General features: G+C 34.5%; 2 protein-coding genes, 2 non-coding genes and 1 pseudogene across 5 annotated transcripts; 1 reads left to right on the plus strand and 4 right to left on the minus strand.

The window, feature by feature from the left end:
- Positions 1 to 282: 282 nt before the first annotated feature.
- On the minus strand, positions 283 to 430 carry LOC120137984 (annotated as a pseudogene).
- Positions 431 to 2,013: 1,583 nt separating this feature from the next.
- LOC120137978 lies at positions 2,014 to 2,164 on the minus strand. The gene has a single exon (XR_005517471.1). It is a non-coding gene; the product is annotated as a U4 spliceosomal RNA (small nuclear RNA).
- Positions 2,165 to 3,315: 1,151 nt separating this feature from the next.
- LOC120137976 lies at positions 3,316 to 3,476 on the minus strand. The gene has a single exon (XR_005517470.1). It is a non-coding gene; the product is annotated as a U1 spliceosomal RNA (small nuclear RNA).
- A 1,520-nt stretch (positions 3,477 to 4,996) lies between these two features.
- Positions 4,997 to 10,134, plus strand: LOC120137853 (heat shock 70 kDa protein 15-like). Its single transcript, XM_039153499.1, has 10 exons — positions 4,997 to 5,163; positions 6,176 to 7,397; positions 7,681 to 7,902; positions 8,034 to 8,129; positions 8,226 to 8,447; positions 8,630 to 8,824; positions 8,919 to 9,065; positions 9,144 to 9,293; positions 9,376 to 9,506; positions 9,588 to 10,134. The coding sequence occupies exons 2-10, from the start codon at positions 6,228 to 6,230 to the stop codon at positions 9,817 to 9,819; spliced, it is 2,565 nt and encodes an 854-aa protein (XP_039009430.1). The 5' UTR covers positions 4,997 to 5,163; positions 6,176 to 6,227; the 3' UTR covers positions 9,820 to 10,134.
- Positions 10,135 to 16,606: 6,472 nt separating this feature from the next.
- Positions 16,607 to 18,809, minus strand: LOC120137854 (trihelix transcription factor ASIL1-like). Of its 2 annotated transcripts, none has more exons than XM_039153500.1 (2): positions 18,534 to 18,809; positions 16,607 to 18,409 (listed from the first exon to the last, which is right to left on the minus strand). In XM_039153500.1, exon 2 carries the CDS (start codon positions 17,946 to 17,948, stop codon positions 16,764 to 16,766), a length of 1,185 nt encoding a protein of 394 aa, XP_039009431.1. In that variant the 5' UTR covers positions 17,949 to 18,409; positions 18,534 to 18,809; the 3' UTR covers positions 16,607 to 16,763. The 2 variants fall into 2 exon arrangements, with proteins under 2 accessions (XP_039009431.1, XP_039009432.1); XM_039153501.1 differs by having other exon boundaries at positions 16,607 to 18,606; positions 18,691 to 18,804.
- Positions 18,810 to 20,255: the final 1,446 nt, after the last annotated feature.

The following is a 20,255-nucleotide window of genomic DNA, read 5'->3' on the forward strand; positions in this document are numbered from 1 at the left end:
CTGACTTCTGTAGCTTTTTACCTCACTCGTTCAAATTTCATAAACTCTATCTAAACCTCCTTATTTTTTTTTCTCACATCCTTGGGTTTCTCACAATTATTTTAGGTCATATGCCCTTTCTTTTAAGACTAAAACATTACTAATAAATTGGTGTTAGGCTGACCTTGTGTTTCTCACATTCATTTTAGATCATATAAAGGATCGTTCCCTGCTTGGTTCGAATGCCTAGAAGACAAACGTTCAACTAGGGAAGATGAGTATATACATTATAACTAAAGATTAGTAGGGACTGCACGAACGCAAGTCTCCCGTTGCCACAAATTATGACGTAGGCTCTCTCTCTTGAGGAGACCTTAGAGTAGTACAATGGAGGTCATTGCCCTAAACCATGAGCCTTTTTGATCGCCCATTGACCCGTCTAGGTAAGTATGTTCAAATATGAGGATATATTCTCATCTTATACATCACCCTTGAATCTTGTTTATGACATGTCAGAGATATGGGTTCTCCCCTTAAAAATAAGAGTGAGTTTTTTTCTTCTTCGAATAACATACCACAAAGAAAAGGCATAAAAAAAACAATGTTCTATATGGTGGATAACCTCATCCCATATTGCAAGAAGTGAAGCATAGTTTTATGTGCATCCATTCCCTTTGGCCTCGGTGAATGTTATGCGCAAACCATATCACATGCAAGGTCAACCTCAATGTCAACTGACCCAAAATCATATTCAATCTCAAATCAAAACATTGATTTAAGATTATGACCACTAAATTGAGAACCAAATTTATTGTGATCAGTTCTCTCGTAAACAAGTTAACATTGACTACTCGAAGACATCCTAGTTCATACATAGTCGTCTCGAATATTTTCGGGATCCCGAGCGAAATTAAAAAATAAACATTTATAGAAGGATTATTTTGAATAATTAATTTAATATTACATTAATAAATCTTAAAAATGATTAAATTAGGGGGTATAAATTATAAAAGTAAAAAGTGGGATTGAAAAAAATTAGGGATTGAATTATAAAGGTAAAAAGTGAGATAATAAAATTAGGGGTCTCAATTATAAAGGTAAAAGTGAGATTAAGAAAACTAGGAGCCTCAATTATAAAAGTAAAAAGTGAGATTAAAAAAAAATAGGGGCTTCATTTGTAAAGTAGGAAGTGAGATTGAACAAATTAGAGGCTTCAATTATAAATGAAAAAAATGAGTTGAAAAAATTAGAGACTCCAATCCATTATTAGGGGATGAGATTAATCGCTCCATTTATGATAAGGTTTCTTTCCTATTGATATTGATGATCATTCCTCCATTGATATTTTAGATCTGTGGTCGAATCTTGTTGAGGAATGGGAGAGTGATACAAGAACAAAAGTGACTTTTCTTGAAAGAAAAGAATGGGTCTCATTAAAAACATTCATCGACCTTTTTACAAACTCAAACTAAAGATCGGTATTCGATTATAGACGAAGGAAAAGAGTACCTCATCCCTGCATGGTAAAAAAAACTAGGCCATACCAAACAAACATATGCGTCAATCTAAAGCTAACAGCAACCAAAATAGTTGGGATCATTTCACACTCTGCTTCTACGAAGAGCCAGTGCATACACCCTAACAGCCTCCCCCTAAACCAATAACATTCAACATTGCAACCATCTTTACCACCAGACAAGACAAGCCCGAACGCCCAAGCAAACCAACTAATCACTGAACTGCTCAAAAGAAAAACCAGATGAGACCAATACGCAAATCCAAAAACAAGAGAGATGAAACTACTTGCTTTGACAAGAAATTGAAATTACTTTTATAGGTTAGAGCATCCGCAAACTAGATAAAATTAGAAGTATTTATACGTTTACATTTTTTATCTTTGTCAATCTCTATAGAAGCTCATCTTTGTCAAGCTATTTCAACGCATACTTCTTGTATCTATAAACAAATTAAAAAAAACTAAAAAATTGGTCTAGTGTTAATAACATAAAAGGTTTTATAAACTAAAAATTGTAGGACTTTACCCCGAAGGGAGTCCTTCAAGAAATTCTCAAAGGCCGAGGGTGAACCAAGGCCAAAGAGGGTATTTGGAAATAGTTTTCAACCAGCAATAGACGCGCCTCGGTTATTTCCTCACTAGCTGCGTCATTGCCCCAAGCGCAAAGATGCTTTCACCATGCTTGTTAGCTCCATTTTATAATACATGCAAGACTTGTCGGTTTATTCTCCAACCGATATGGAATGTCCTATTAATTGACAGTGTGTCTAGGACTTGAGATTGTTGTGCAGGTAGCGTTTCTGCTGTTTAGAGGAAGCTGCCCTTTTTGTTTTTCTACTCTATGTTGAGTTTGATCTTGTGTATGACCATTGTGGTTTTTTTCCTACTCTACGATTGCGAATAAAACTTGTTCAACTGACAAAAAGTAACATGAATGTGGTTGTAATTTGGAATGATAATAAAACAAGAACACCTGTAATGGCTGCAATTGCAATGCTCCAAACTCTTCAACAGAAGAGTTGTTTACATGAACGAATCGACCATCGATTATGAGAACGACCGCAGGTACAGAGCCAAGATTTTACTTCAGGGGAAAAGTATAATTAACAATAGAAAATGGGGGCAAAATCAAAATAAATCAAAATTTAAAAATCTAAATTGATAATTATCCCTATTTTTTTAATGATAAAAAAATTTGGGGGTGCAGTCCGTCACTGAACGACTGCCTCGGCCAGCTCCACTCGATCCATCCATGTCTACAATAGAGATGACATTAAGTTTGGTTCCTAGACATCGTTTACTACCTTACAAACCTTAACCAAAGTCGTTGTCTCCTAACTTGTTTTCTACTGAAAAACAGTTCGTAGCAGCAACAATGCTTTCGAAGTTGAACATATCCAAATGGTTTCATGTCCATCTCTTTCGTGGTCTATCAAAGTGTCATTATCAGTTAAAGCCGTCGCACCACCTCCAATTTCATTCAACATCACCTTTTAGTTCAACTTTACAACCCCTGCATAAAAAGAACTGACCGAAAGAATCGAGATCGTCATTTTAGTTTTGTTTTAAGTTCAACTACCTCTTCTTTTAGTTCTGTTCTATGTAGACTGTGTAACTAATATGATTGGGGTTGAAGGGCTCCCTTTGGGGTAAATAATTCTACCTCTTAAAGAACAATTTTGCAAAATGTAATTTTGCTTAGGGATGAACGGCTCCCTTTAGGGTAAATACTTGTGATCAAAGCGTGATTAGCCTTAGGTGTTTCTTTTCCCTAGAATACAAATATGGATATATATAAGAAATATTATAACTGAAGATTTATAGGGACAACGCGCACGCAAATCCCTTCTGCCACAAATTATGACATAGGCTCTCCCGCTTGAAGAGACCTTAGATCAGCACCCCTCCCAAGTGCAATGGAGGTCACGGCCCTAGGCCATGAGTCTATTTGTTCACCCATTGACCCCGTCCAGGTAAGTACGTTCATAATAGTGATATACTCTCATCTTGTACACCATTCTTCAATTTTTCTTATGGTACGTCAGGGATGTGGGACTTAAAATCACTTGAATATTACAAAATGGTTCAAGTACTTGTTTTTTTAGCTTTCATCTCCCTTAAAGATTCTTAGACGTATTTAAAAGAGTTGAATTTATGTTTGTTCAATTTCGTGTACCATAAGCTTTTACCCAAAGGGATTCCTTATCTAAAATCCTTTGTTGGATAAAGCTATGTGCATTCTACAACATTCTCTAATGATGAGGCAGACCAACAACAAAACTTCATTGGTGCTTGTAAATTTTGAAAGAAAGGCCACACACTAAACAATTGAGTTTACATAAAGGATACAATAAAAGATGCTTCATGAACGAGTCTACCTGTCAAATTCTTGCAAAAAAATGTAGCAGCAAGTCAGAAGACAAAATGCAGAGGAAGGGAGACCTTCTATGGGAATTGCTAATGTGGTAATAAGAAAAGTTGGTTAGCAAACCTTCCAAGTAGAAGACAATAGTCCAAAAGTAGGGGTGAGTAAAACTCGACTCGATTCGATTCGAAATTATGGTTCGTACGCAGACTAAATCTATTATTATATCAATTATGATTTTTTAAGATTTTTTTTTTTAAAATATGTTAAAGGACTAAGTGAAGTACTAGTTATAATTTAGGGGTCAAATTGGATATCGGGTATTCTTGTTACCGTGTCACTTCATCAGCTTAAGAGAGTCAACGGAAGAGTGACAATTTTGTGATATATCAATAATCTTAATGATTATAACTTTTAAAATGTTAGTGATCAAAATAAAACTCATTGAAACTTTAATGATCACGAGTGTGATTTACTCTTCTTTATTACACAACTTAGATTTTGGGTGATTGAATTAACCTTTCTCCTCGTTTCCTCCTATTTCCCCCCTTATCAACAGTACATATTTTCACCTTACTATTGTCTTCACGTTCAAAGACTATGGTTCAACAACTTTTAATTTGCCTTAAAGTTTTTATTTTAGAAAATTTCCTAATTATTAATGAATGTTTATTTCAGTCATTTAACTATAAAAATTTCTAAAACGGTCATCTACATTTTGATTACTTTATCATTTTTACCACCCAACTATTAACTCAATAACGAAAAGTTGACAACACCTTTTTTTTTAATATGAAGAGATCATAATCCAAGGAATTAAAATACAATGATTCAGTGACGAATTAAAAAATATATTTTTTAAGATGAGCACGTATGTATTAATAATCAATTTTTTTGGATGGGATATAACAAATAAAATTTCAAGGAAAAAGAAGAATAAGCCCATTAAGTCCATTTATAAGGAAAAATAAATCAGAACCCCAAATAAAAGCTCAGCCCTAAAGAATTCAAAAGAGTCTGCTTTGGGTAGATCTTTCTAGAAACTAGGATCTCTAGACATCTCTAGTCGAGGTTGGTCCACTCAATTCCACGGATGAACTCGTTCAAAATCTTTATAAAATAGTAGGGAAACAAAGCCCCGTATGAATCCATTATTAATTATTTAGGGGAAAAATCGAAAATTTCACACAAGCCCTCATTAATAAGCGCCCCCTCGACTCTCTTTTTGGCTTCGTGAGGCTCTCTCTCGAACGCATAAGAAATATTGACAGGACTCCTTTGGGCTCTAATCCCCCCTTCGAAGGTACGATCGCTGGCCTTTGCACTTTGCATTTATGTGGATCTCGTTAATCGTTGTTGTTCTTGCATTTACTTTTTTCATTCAGTAACTTGTAGATCTGTTCAGTTTTAGATTTGGCGCGTAAAATGGCATTGATATTTGTTTGTCTTCAGATCTAGCTGTTTCTAGAGAATTAGGTAGTTTCTTATTTGATTTCTAATTTTTCTTCTTCAGATTCAACTCCTTTTGTCGTTGGGAATTCTTTGACGTTTAAAGTAGTTGTTTTAGGTTGATTTGAACGCAATTTATGGTTTGCCATTGCAAGCAGTTTAATTCCTGATTAGTTTTAGTTAAAGGGTTCTCGTTTTTGGTTGATATGTAATTGTTAAAGTTTTAGGGTTTGTTTACAATTGTTTGATTTATGTATGTGCATTACCTTTTTATTTATTTACTTATATTTTTGGTTTTTTCAACTTAAGTGTTGTGGTTGTACCTTGTAGAAGTATTTGATCTCCGCTTGCTTGTAGTTAGCACTTGTCTCCGAGCCTTATTTGGTTTGTCTCCTTGTGTGAGTGATCAACTCCATGAGTCTTAAAATGGGAATGAAAGGGGGGAATGATTATTGAATCTTGTAGTGATCTTTATTGTATGCATTTAAGAGAAATCACCCTACGAGCTCAAGCCCTGGAAGTTGACCTGGAATCTTAGGTGCTGCTCAGAAAAAAATGGGAATATACTCATATGACTGTGGTTGATGCAATGTGTTATTAATTCTGCAATTATGGTGCTCCATTAGCTATATTTTCTGACACCATGAACTCTAGCCCATTGAATTTGACATAGGATCTTGAGCAGTAATCTTTTGCTCGTGATAAATGGGAATATACTTATATCACTGTGATTGATGCAATACGTTATTTATTAAATGTGCAGTTGCGTCACTAGCTAGGTTTCCCGCTTAATTTCTGTATGTACGTATTTGTACATACACATGCACACATGAATTTATATAATCTTATTGCCTTCTGTTTTCTAGTATGCCAGCTTGATTTTATTGATATAGTGAAGTTGTGTAATTTCTGCTGAAAATGAGCGTTGTTGGGTTTGATTTTGGCAATGAGAGCTGCATTGTTGCTGTTGCGAGGCAGAGAGGAATTGATGTTGTGCTTAATGATGAATCAAAGCGTGAAACACCAGCTATTGTTTGCTTTGGGGACAAGCAGAGATTCATTGGTACTGCAGGGGCAGCATCTACTACAATGAATCCTAAGAATTCAATTTCTCAGATAAAGCGATTAATTGGCCGTCAGTTCTCAGATCCCGAGTTGCAAAGAGATCTCAAGTCATTGCCCTTCAATGTCACCGAGGGGCCTGATGGATATCCTTTGATTCATGCTCGGTATTTAGGTGAAATGAGAGCTTTTACCCCAACCCAAGTTTTGGGAATGGTTTTGTCGAATTTGAAAAGCATAGCCGAGAAGAATCTAAATGCAGCTGTGGTGGATTGCTGCATTGGAATTCCTGTATACTTCACTGATCTTCAAAGAAGGGCTGTCCTCGATGCTGCCACAATTGCAGGCTTGCACCCCCTTCGCTTGATTCATGAAACTACAGCAACAGCATTGGCTTATGGTATTTATAAAACTGATTTACCTGAAAATGACCCATTAAATGTTGCCTTTGTTGATATTGGACATGCTAGCATGCAAGTTTGTATTGCTGCCTTCAAAAAGGGGCAACTCAAGATCCTAGCTCATTCATTTGACCGCTCTTTGGGTGGTAGAGATTTTGATGAAGTTCTGTTTCAACATTTTGCTGCAAAATTTAAAGAGGAATACAAGATTGATGTCTTCCAGAATGCTAGGGCTTGTACTAGACTCCGGGCAGCTTGTGAGAAGCTAAAGAAGGTACTTAGTGCCAATCCTGAGGCACCTTTGAATATTGAGTGCTTGATGGATGAGAAGGATGTCAGGGGTTTCATTAAGAGAGAGGAGTTTGAGCAGATCAGTGCTCCAATTTTGCAACGTGTGAGAAGGCCACTTGAGAAAGCACTTGCTGATGCTGGACTTGCTGTTGAAAATGTTCATATGGTTGAGGTTGTTGGCTCAGCCTCTCGTGTTCCTGCTATGATGAAAATCCTCATGGAGTTCTTTGGTAAAGAGCCTAGACGCACAATGAATGCTAGTGAATGTGTTGCAAGGGGTTGTGCTTTGGAATGTGCAATTCTCAGTCCCACATTCAAAGTTCGAGACTTTCAGGTAATTTTCTACTTATGATAATTTTTGTTGTCTGAATTGTTTGCTATCTCAGCTCTTCATTTTCATGGTTCATTAATTAGCATTTGATTGCGTTGTAGTATGATTTCAAGCTCTTGTTTTTTTTTTAGTTCCCTTGATGGTATATTTTTCCTTCTACCTTTTCCTTTTACGTTCCTCATATTCCCATTGTTGTTGCTGCTAGTGGTATAGTCAATGTCATGCTCTTTTCCCTCCTGCTGTATTTTGAACACAGCTGACCTCTTAATACCTTTGATTTGATAAGGTCAATGAGAGCTTCCCTTTCCCAATCTCACTATCATGGAAGGGTTCTGGTCCGGATTGTCAGACTGGAGGAGCAGAACAACAACAACTGGTTTTCCCGAAGGGAAACCCAATACCCAGTGTCAAGGCTGTGACATTCCACAAATCAAGTACTTTCTCTGTTGATGTTAAATATTCTGATGTTAGTGATTTGCAGGCCCCGGCAAAGATCAGTACTTACACGGTAATATATTCATAAATCTTGATCAGCCTCTTCTGATTAGATTTTGTTTTCTTTTTACTTGAGCGTGAGGGTAACTTGGTTCTTGTTTAACATTTACAGTCGTTATAATTTGTGGCATTTGTAAATGGCAGATTGGGCCTTTCCCAACAATAAGAAATGAACGACCAAAATTGAAGGTCAAGGTCCGCCTGAATTTGCATGGGATTGTGTCCCTTGAGTCGGCAACTGTAAGTAGTTTTGATTTAACTTTTTAAATTTTTATTATATCTTAAATGTGAATTCTTCTTTTTTCTGCTTTCCTGACTACTTTAATGTAATGTTAGCTCTTGGAAGAGGAAGAAGTTGAAGTTCCAGTTTCAAAAGAGCCTGAAAAAGACAATTCTAAGATGGAGACTGATGAAGCACCTAGTGATACTGCTGCTCCAAGTGCCAATGAGACTGATGTTAACATGCAAGATGCCAAGCCTACAGCTGATGCAGCAGGGGCTGAAAATGGTGTTGATGAGTCAGGTGACAATCCTGTGAAAATGGAGACTGATACTAAAGTAAGTGATTATTCTTTGCTGTATGTGCATGAATATGCGGAGGTGGTGTAGCCTTTAAGGCAGACTAACTCCTAATCCAAAAATGTTTAATGTGGTTGGTATTTATGTGGAATACTTTTAGTCCTGGGTTCTTGCATGGTTTGGTCGGTTGGTTTAGGTATGTTGTTCTGCCTGTCATATAGGTTGAGGCTCCCAAGAAGAAGGTGAAGAAAACAAATGTCCCAGTGGCAGAGTTGGTCTATGGTGCTATGTTAGCTGCAGATGTTCAAAAGGCAGTAGAGAAGGAGTTCGAAATGGCTTTGCAAGATAGGGTAATGGAAGAAACCAAGGATAAAAAGAACGCTGTTGAGGCTTATGTATATGACATGAGGAATAAGGTACGATGCTATCTACTAATCTTCTGAATCATTGAACTGTTTCTTGGCTGTCATGATCTTGAAACTGATTATACCTTGTGTCTTCACTCTTCAGCTAAGTGATAAATACCATGATTTTGTTACTGCTCCGGACAAGGAAGAGCTTATGATTAAGCTTCAAGAAACTGAGGATTGGCTATATGAAGATGGAGAAGATGAAACAAAGGGTGTTTATGTTGCTAAGCTTGAAGAGCTTAAGAAGGTAACAATTGTTCTTCTTCTGGCCTACTCAGGTTGACTGTATACATCATGTACCTGACAGATTGTCTTAACTTTGAAGCAAGGGGATCCTATTGAAGAACGTTTCAAAGAATATACTGACAGGGGAACTGTCATTGACCAACTTGCTTACTGTATTAACAGTTACAGGGAGGCAGCCATGTCAAATGATCCTAAATTTGATCACATTGAACTTGCTGAAAAGCAAAAGGTATTGTCTTGGTCCCTTCATCGCGCTCCACTCCCTGCTGTTAGTACTGAGATATAATTCTTTTGGTGCATTGCAATTATAGGTGTTGAACGAGTGTGTAGAAGCTGAGGCCTGGCTGAGAGAGAGAAAACAGCAGCAGGACCAACTTCCCAAGCATGCTACTCCAATTCTCTTGTCAGCTGATGTGAGAAAGAAAGCTGAAGCACTAGATAGGTACGAATTTTATGTCTATAGATGTTCATGCTTACATTTGATATGATTCCTGGCGCTGAGATGTGAATCTGCGTTAAACAGGTTTTGCAGGCCTATTATGATGAAACCTAAGCCAGCTAAACCTGCTAAACCAGCCTCACCTGAAACACCGGCAACCCCACCACCTCAGGGTGCAGATACTAATGCGAATCCAAATGCAAGCCCCAACCGTGATCTGCCCAATGAAAATGCATCCCCAGGTAATGGTGAGGCACCACCGGCTTCTGAACCAATGGAATCCGACAAATCAGAGGGTGCATCTACTACCACATAAATTATTAGCTCGGTTTTCATTCTTATGTGTAAACCCACTATTTTCTAGAAAGTTTGAGACCGACTCTTGGATGGGTTAACGGTTGTGTTATTTGGGGTCATGATTTCGTAAAGACTTCTCTTTGCATTGCTCGTCTGTCTACTGAATTTGTTTTCATTAAGACCGAGTCATTAGAATCCTGATTTTATCAAAAGAGGGTTTTTAAGAGGAGATACGGTCATTATGGTTTCCTTGCTAACGAGTTTTTTGTTAGTGGGAGGCTAAATGTTTACTCTTTTCAAGGATATACCAAGTGCTAAAGGTTTACGATTTGCTGTGGGTATTGTTATATGATTTTCTTGAAATCAGATTCTTCACATTGTGTCTATTGAACAGATATCCCATGTAACAAGTAGCACCTTTTTTACCCTCTTGGTTCTTGGTTTCCGGATTGTCTCATTTTATTTGTTCCTCCTTACTTTGGTAAACAAAAACCAAACAATGATTGCAACTAGACATGCACATAGTCGGATTTAAATCCGATCCGGATCGAATAAAAATCGATCTGGTTTTTTCACTAAGCTAAAAAATTGATTTATAAAAAAACCGGTTCGGATCATAACCGGTTTGGAGGGCCGGATGATGTAACCGGTGTAACCGATTTTGATTTGAAAAAAACTGGTTTTTAATCCGGTAAAAATCCGGTCATCTAATTTTTTAAACCCCAGACCGGATTTTTAAACCTCAGACCGGATTTTTTTCCGGATAAAAAACTGATTTTTTATCTGGTTTTTTTCAAACCAGTTTTTAATCCGGTAAAAAATCTGGTCGTCCAATTTTTTCTCAAATCGGTTATACTATCCGGTTTTAAAATATCTGATCCGGTTTAAAAAAAATCGATTTTTCTCAAATTCGGTTTCATATATTTTTTTGCACAAAATCAGATATTCGGATTTTTTGTGCATCTCTAATTACATCAATTGTTTAGGTGTGAAATAAGAGAAGTTCAGTAGTTGAAAATGAGAACCAAAAAAAATCGTCATTTTGAATCCATCATCAGGGTAAATGACAATCTTAATATTTTCTTTGCCTGGCAGGTATACCTGAAATTTATTTCTTCACTTGTGAGTTTATCCGCTTAGGTAAAATTAATTTTTGTTTAGAAAATTAAATGAACAAAAGAAACAAAAAATACCCGGTATTCTTATCGTCTACATTTTGTAGAAAATGGTATAAAAACTGGGAAAGGAGATAGAATTCAAGCAAGCAAGCGGGTGAGCTTCCCAATAAGCTTTTTAGGCTGATTTGTTTCTTCTTTCATCAATCGGCAAATATTGGGGAGGATTCTACATGAATATCACTCTGGTCTGATTAGGATAATTATTTCCAGGCTAAAATGAACGAGGATACCTGTATGGCGCGGGGTGTCTTATATCCGCCGGGGGATAATAATCCTGGCATTGTAGAATGGGCAGTAGCCAAAGCTAAACCACCCCTTTGGCGTAGAAGTGTATCAAATGTTATATTGTTTTTATTTGATTCCAAACCTTCATGATTGAATACTTGCATCTGCAGGATGTATATTATAAATTGATTAAAAAAATTAAATAGATATTATCGTGTAATTATTTCTTGCTATTTTTAAAATGAAAAAACTCTAAAAAGATTTCCCAATTCATTAACTTGAGGAATGAAATGGAGAGAGCTTTGTTACTTCCAGAAGAGATAAATGAAAAAGGTATTTTTGCTTCTGACAAGGTGATTCTTAACTTTGACACTGCAGCTTTACTGATCTGATCAACTCATCCCCAACCTCAAATTTGCTTGAATATCAACTCTCGAAAATACCTACATTAGTAAGATCGGATTAGGTATATGTTTGAATAGATTTCCATTTTCCCATGCAACAAATATCACTTCTCCTCCCTCTTGGTGCCTGCTTTCCTTTTTGCCTTGTAGTTTTTTCTTCCCTATTGTAAACCAAAACCAAATAATAGTTGCAACAAATTTTGATACGTTTCTGGGGGGGAATACGAGAGGTTTAAAAAGTGAAGGTATTTTGGTCGAAAAATAAGGGGGAAAAACAATGTCGAAAAATTATTTTTTGAGTGGAAAACGATTCTTTATTCTCTTCGCTGTCACTTTTCTCTTTTTCACAAGTGCGGGTTATCTCAGTAAAGGCGGACTAATATACGGTTAATATAAGGTGTTATCAGATACATTAAAAGATATTTAATAAATTCGATTTAGCGTTACCAGAAATGTTGAGTAATAATAATGTTGTAGGTGGAAATCATGAAGAAATATTAAAAAATTTGACAACAGATAAACTTAGTTGTGTGCAAATCCTATAATTCAACATGTTCTCTTCAGCATGATATGCATAATTGCAAAGTTGATTCTAGGTTCGGTCTTCATTCAGAGCAAAAGCTACCGCTCTTAGTAAATATTTAAGTGTTAGATTTCTTGTGCTCTGCCTCGAGGATATAGGGTATTGTATGCATCTAACTAATTGGTCCTGAAACGTGAACGAATATCATTACAATTATCCTTATATAAAATGAAGAACAATTATTCAACAACTGAATACAACTATTATATGTAATGTTCAATCATGCACTCTTTACGTTGGAGGGATTCAGTCCCTAAACCCTCAAAGGAAGTTTGTATTATCAATTCCTAGCTTACCATTTGGACCCCCAGGTTTTATTAACTATGCAGTTAACATAATTAACTTGGATAATCCCAGTTACAGAACTGATTCTGGCTATAATTTGCAGGAGACTTTATTCTACAGATTGTTTGGCAAGGTTAAAGTATCAGAGTATCCAAGTACCGGTTAAAAGTAAGCAGTAATTGCATTGACACCCGATTGACGATTTCCTTTGCTTGACATCTTTCAAGTGCATTGTATATGTCTTTGTGTAAATCCAACATTCTGATAACCCTTTATGAGCTTTGTATAAGTAATAGTTAAATTTACAATGTACACAGTAAAATTATACCAGTATAATGATAATATCATAAACTTTTATATATGTATCAATACTTTTAAGTAATTTCATACTTATAATTTCGAAACCTATTTCTTTTAAGTAATAGGTTAATTGACAATGAAAACGGTTTAATTCATTCGGTATCGTGAAAATATAAGTAAACAATGTACAAGGTTCTAAGGCTCCATTTAACCCCCCCCACATTATATATATATATATATATATATATATATATATATATATATACTTATAAATTCGAAATCTATTACTTTAAAGTGATAGATTAATTTCCAATGAAAACGGTTAAAGTCAATCGGTATCATTATAATATGCGTAAACAATTACCATGTTGATAAAACTTGATAACAAATCAATTGATTAGCCGATTATGTTATTGTGGGATTCCTAATGGCTCTATCAATTTAAATTGTGTTAACATTTATTCCTAAGGTAAGTTTATTATAACTTATAACAAATTAAGTAAGTAATTACCTATTTTGTTATCGTCTGATTTCTAAAGCCTCATCAGCTTTAATAATGTGCAACCTATTATGTTACATAAGCTCTACCAAATATATTATTATGCTTGATAATATTTTCAATAATTAACCGGTTATGTTATCATTGGTAACATTTTAGGCGTTTACCTAATATGTTGTAATAACAAATTAAGTAATTAACCCATTTTATTATATAAGTGCTACCTATTACGTTATATAAGCGCTACCTAATATATTATTGTGTTTGATAATGTTTCTAGTAAATAACCTGTTATGTTATCCTTGGTAACATTTTAGGCGTTTACCTAATATGTTGTAATAACAAATTAAGTAATTAACCTATTTTATTATATAAGCGTTACCTATTACGCTATATAAGTGTTACCTAATATGTTATTGTGCTTGATAATATTTCCAGTAATTAACTGGTTATGCTATCCTTGGAAACATTTTGGGCGTTTACCTAATATTTTGTAATAACAAATTAAGTAATTAACATATTTTATTATATAACCGCTACCTATTACATTATATAAGCGCTACCTAATATGTTATTGCACTTGATAATATTTCCGGTTAAATGATATAACATAACCGGTCTACATTTTAACCGGTCACACCGTTTTTTAACTCTTTTTTAACCGCCTTACAGCAGAATTTCCCAAAGTGCATCTAAATCAATTTTTATTTTAATCATTAAATATATAAGTATAAACACAATTTGATTATATATATACCATTTCTATTTATTTATGAAAAATAACACCATTAAGGGATAATTGATCAAAATCATATTTTTTTAACACGTGATATGTCAATCATGTTTTTAAACACGCATCTTGAAAGGATATATCGAATGATCAAATTGAATAAAAAAATAAGTGGCAGTTGCTGTGTTTAAGAATGAGGCCTGTTTTGGCTTTGTTCTGTTGGCTGTTGTGTTTGTTGTATTGTTTATTGGCAGTTGCTGCCTTTCTAGATAAACGAAATCAGTGCATTTATCTAAAAAAAAATGAAAATTAAATGGATTTCATCTGAAAAATGAAATCAACATCTGATTAATGTGATATGTTCTTCTTTAACTTGTACTAGTTTTAGCATGCGTATTAGTCTTGTAATGTGTATGCTCATTTTTTTCAGATAAAAAATATTTAATTGTTCCTTACTTTTGTCTCATTATTTCATTTTTGATTTAATCTTTGGTAACTCATTAACTACTGAAAATGCATGAAATGTACGTTTTAATAGATGTGCTTTTTTTTTTAAGTTTCTTTCACATAAGTAAAAGTGTGTCTACAGATGGATGCATAATTTTATATTAGGGGCGAACTTGAACTTATAAAATTTCAAGAGACGAAAATAGATTTTTAATAGAAAATATATAGAAAAAAATTCTAAAATACATGATAATTTTAAGTTTTCAGATGACGATTGTCTCCATCCACCTTCCTCTCGATCCATCCCTGTGGCTGTATCTTTTCGAAGTTTGATTATCATATGTATAAAATCACATTTGTTCATCTACGATTCTTAAAAGATTATTATTTCATAAATAATCTTTTGAAGGTGTTATTTTTATAAATTATTTGAAATATAATATATATAATGATTTCATTTTTTTCAGTTCAATCAAATGTATAAATTAATAATGTTTCACTTTATTATTATTTTCGAGTCATTTGTGAAAATTTGTTATTCATTGTTGATTAATTTTTTAAAATCTTTAACTTGTTTACCCACTTAATCATTACAAGTGAAATCAAAGTGTTTTGGAATTGATTTTTAGTTAGAATTTTTATTTCTCTTAGAAATGGATAAGAGTTCACAGTCGAAGTATTCAAAGCTAGTAATTTCTAGGCTTGTATAGGTTGAAATTCCAATTACTGTTTATATGAAGTAGGGTAGCTTATATCCACCGAGGGTAAATTATGTGGTCATTATCCAATAAGGTGAACTTTTAACTTTAAAGTTGCACATACATTAAATAAAATTCTAAAATTTTACATAACTCAAAAAATTTTATTTCGATACAATTTTTTTTAATTCAAGTTGAGTTATGAAATAAAACTCAAATAACTTGAATAATTCAAATTTTTTTAGTAATTGTATATTGATTTTCAAGCTCAAGTAAAAAATCTCTCAACTTTGTATGATATATATAGCGATAGGATCAATGGCGAAACTTGGTGATAAAGTTTAGGGACCTAACTTAAAAATTTAAAATATTTGGAAGTTTAAATTAAAATTTTGATTTTTTTTTGAAATGTTTAATTTATATTTTTTTTCCAAAAATATTACGGTCTAATTAATTTTTTTGAAATTCTGAAAAGGCTTAATAAGATTTTTTTTTTAAAATTATAGGAGATTTAATTAAGAACATTAAAATTTTTTAAAATTTAATATGAATTTTTGAAAATTTTGGGGGGACATGACCCCATTAGCCCTGCTTATGCTCTACCACTGGATATGATCCATTTACACTATATAAAACTAATAAATTTTACACTAATTTATAGTCATTAGATTTTAATAAATAAATAATTTAGATTTAATTAAAATGTATGACCAATAAAATAGATTTTCTATCAAATTTCTATGAAGTATGGTTACTTGCAAACTTCAGTCCATCAATTTTCTATAAATTTCACACGTTTATTATAAAGTAGGCTTTCAACTAATAGAGATAATAATAAAAATAAAATAAAAAAGAACGACCAGTTACAATGAGGAAGAGCTTCTGATAAGAAAGAAAAACATAAACATTTATCGGTGCTCGTGGAGAAAAGAGGGGTGGGGGAGGACAAAAAGAAAGAGACGATGGGTTTTATGGTAAAAAGGAAAAAGAGAATATTTTAATGTGAATTGAAAAAACTCTTTTTTTATTAATCGTAATTTTAATTAAATTTAAATCATTTATTTATTCAAATTTAACGACTATAAATTAATATAAAACTTATTAGTTTTAAATAATGTAAATAGATTTTACCTCTCTCTATATATATATATATGAGGCATGGTTATAGAAAACCGTTTAAATTAAAATCATGTAACCCCATAACAAACAACTCTGACTTGAATTTTATGGACTTGACTAGAAAAAAATTCAAATAAAATTTGAGATATAAAATAAAACTCGTAAATTTGAATAACTCAATTTTTTTTTGCTCGAGTCGGTCAAATACTCATCCATAGTTGCAGGACCACTGATCTACCGATCTAAGAACTCAGCCATTCACCTGAAATAGCTGATGTTACCTAAAGCCGAATCCATGTTTTTAAGCTTGTTTGTCAGCAAGAGCAATTGTTGATCTATAAAAGTTTCCACTCGACTAAGTGGTGCAGTATGACAAGGGTGTTATTATTGTCTCATAATAGCAATTTGCAGACGGCTCCAATATCATTATACAACAACATTTAGCAGTTTAAATCAGATGAATGTTATAAAGAAGATAACTGGATTTTGCATATATTACCCACTAGCATTCTCGGCAGATACGTCGTTCGCCGAGTCATCGCTGCGCTGCATTTTCGCAATTTCGGCCTGTGCTCTCTCCATGATCTGCCTCTTCTGCATTTCCAACTCCCTGTGAAAATCCATTCTCATCTTCTCCAATTCCAGCATCTGCTGCCTTTTACTATTCTCGATCTTTTTGTATATGTCGCTAAATTTCTGAATAGAATCCGCAAGCAGTCTGACCGAAGAACTCTCATCGGATTGCCTCCTGAATCTTCTCTTTTTAGGTGGCAGCCCATCTGAGACATCCTCCTCGCCATTGGCAGAATCGGAGTTTGCTGGACTATCCCTCATTTCATCCAAACCATTTGCTCGGGTCAAATAAACCCGAGGGTTCTTGAATACATATTCACCCGAGTCGAACCCACAAGAGAGCTGGCCCTGCTGTGGAGAGGTTGACATCAATATATCCATCTTCTTGAAATAAATCCATTTACTAGTGGTAGCACCAGTCTCTGCTAGCATAGCCTTCTCCTTTTTGTATTTTTTCTTCAATGTATCCAACCGATTCCGGCATTGTGTCTCGGTCCTTTCGATCTTTGAAGTCTCTGAAACCTTCTCTGCAACCTCTCGCCATTCCTCGGTACGAAGACACTTCCTCCCACATTGCAAAAAGTGGTCACCCCAGGAATCTAGCAAAATGAATGTCTCGTGCTCAGTCCAATCCGTAAGAGAATTCCTCCCACCATATGCAGGCTTTAGCACCGACGGCGATGGAACTGCGGGTGAAGTTACTCGAGGAGCAAATTCATAACTTGACACCAAACTCTTCAATTTCCTCTTTTTCGGATGCTTCCCCAAGTCACCACCTTCATTAGAATCATCATCATCATCATCATCATCATCATCATCATCCAACAAGTCATCATCTTCGTCGTCGTCGTCGTCATCATCATCAATCACACCTTTTCCTACATATCGAACACCATTATTTTGGTTAAGATTTTCGTCTCCCTCATCTTCAGCTTCGTCGCCCTCATCTTCATCATCATCAACATAATGATTCCTTATCGGTCTAGGAAACGGAACGTTTCTTACAGGAAGCTTTTGGCGATTTGAAGAACCATAACCCTCCCGGTGACTAACACCATATGGATTTGGAGGATATCTAGCATCATCCTCAATGTCAATGTCATCCATTAAAAACACAAAAACTCAGCTAAAATATGAGACAACACTGAAGTATCCCTAACAAAATCCAACCCAATCTCAAAAACAAAATTTGTAATCACAGATGCTTCCTCATCCAATCAATCTTCAAGAACAACATAACAGCCATTATTGTTTCCCCAGAAACAATCCATTCTCATCAACATTCCTAAAAGTCTCGATTTTTTTCTTGTTAAAAAAGAAAGAATTGCAAAATTATGCATCCACCTTTATTACAGACTCAAATAACAAAAACCCATAAAAGATTGATTAAAAAAACAAGTTTTTTAACTCTAAATCATGCATTTCCCAAATTGTCAACACCCAAGTTTACAAAATCAAACCCCTCAATGTTAATTTACCAAACCCAGAAAAAGAACAGCCAATGAATTTCCAATTCCTCTCTTTCGTCTGATTCCTTTTACTTTCCAGATGTTGATCACTGATTCATCCTTAACCCACCAAAACAAAAATCAAATTCCAATTAAACCCTCATCAAAATAAGAAAAAAAAAGCTTAATATCAATTTAGAATCCAGTTTCTAAAATGAACAACGGCAACTCAAACAAGATTTACCTGACAAAATTCTCAAAATACACAAACTTCTCTTAAACACCAAACTTTAATTGAAGCACCAACGAGCATCTAGCTCGAAAATTAAGGGAAAATGAAGCGCTTCATTTCTGTGTCTCTGGGGGGAGAGGATTTGACAGGGAAAGGGGAGAAATTAAACTGTGATTATGGTCAGTGTAAAAAACTTGGAAGGGGAAAAACAATAATTGAGGGATTAAAGAGGATTGCTGCAATTGTACGCCTTGTTCCTAATATTTTAGGATAACAGGCCTTGATATTTAGGAGCCCATTAATTTAGGGCCATTGGTACGGGTAGTAAAATTGATTTTTGGTCGAATTTAGATCAGGATGAAATATATTTTTAGATTGAATAAAGGTAAGGTCTTATAGATTGTCACACCTCAATATGGGGTTAAATTTCTTTAATTTTAAATATATGATTTAAGAAGTAGTCAAATTAAAATTTTGGATCCACTATAAAAATTAAGGATAATGGTTGGAATCCATTGCTTTCAGCTCACTTCCGGCCAATTTATGTGTCCACCAAAGCTTGAAATCAATTAAATAAGTTAATTGCTTTGTCATTCTCCAATAACAATCTCCATTCAAATAATAAAATAATATGAAGTGATGGAGGGATGAATGATTGAAATAAATGATTTAAAATAAATGATTTAAAATAAATGATTCTTTTATTATTATTTTATTCAAAATATTTAGAAACACAATCCAATTGATTACATTACTTGATTATCTCCAGTTCATTTGGTATCGCCATGGGTCTGCTTAAATTCTTTTCCATTCATTTTGGTATTCCGAAGAATCCATCAACATGCACTGCTCGTGCTTGACTCTCTCCTACCCATAGCCTTTTCTCTACGAATATAAAAAGTACATACGTATTTGTTTATGGCTTTTAGCTGTTCTGCTCCAATCTCTCATGTCGCCTCGCCCCTTTCTTCTTCATTTCAGTCTCGGGTAAGCTTTTTTAGAATGACCTTGTAATGACCATCGAGAGAGGATTGAGCAGCCCAGAAATACTAAAGTATATCTCTAACATAGTGATTTTCTTGGCCAAAAGAGAAAAGAAGCAGAACCAGAAACTGTTGTTCCAGCGTTACACCGATGACAAGCGAACCGGATGGGAACATGGAGAGCCTCGGATCCGAAACATTTTTGGTAGATCTGCAGTTATTTATAAATATAATCGATGATCAGAGGCTAGATTTGTGATAAGGAGAATGAGACGATTCGAACAGAATAATTTGGGTTTCGACTGGCGGTCACTGACGACGGCCGATGTGGTGTCCACCGGCGGTTAATGGCGGCCGATGATCTGCCGTTGGAACCTCCTTGCTTGAGATATGAAAAGAGCACTGAAAAAAAATATAGAAACGGTGATGGTAGCGTGAAATGAAGAAGTTCCATAATTTCTTTTGAAAATCACTTGTGTGGGGTGTTAAGATAGCAAGATGGACAAATCATAGTTTCAGTCCTCTATGTTTGGTAAGGTTCTAACTTGTCTATCAGTTTTAATAAAATTTCAACCAAGCTATGATAGTTTAAATTAATTCAATCTAGTACCTTATTTTAGTTATTAAATATTTTAACGACTTTGAAAGTTTTAGTTTAATCATTTGGGTTTTCAAATTATTATTTCAATTCTAATAAGCTTTTTTTATGGTAAGGAAATTATTTGAATACGAGTTAAAATATTTTGATGGT

The sequence above is a fragment of the Hibiscus syriacus genome, unplaced genomic scaffold, assembly GCF_006381635.1.
Source record: "Hibiscus syriacus cultivar Baekdansim isolate YM2019G1 unplaced genomic scaffold, ASM638163v2 tig00110676_pilon, whole genome shotgun sequence".
Lineage (NCBI taxonomy): Eukaryota > Viridiplantae > Streptophyta > Magnoliopsida > Malvales > Malvaceae > Hibiscus > Hibiscus syriacus.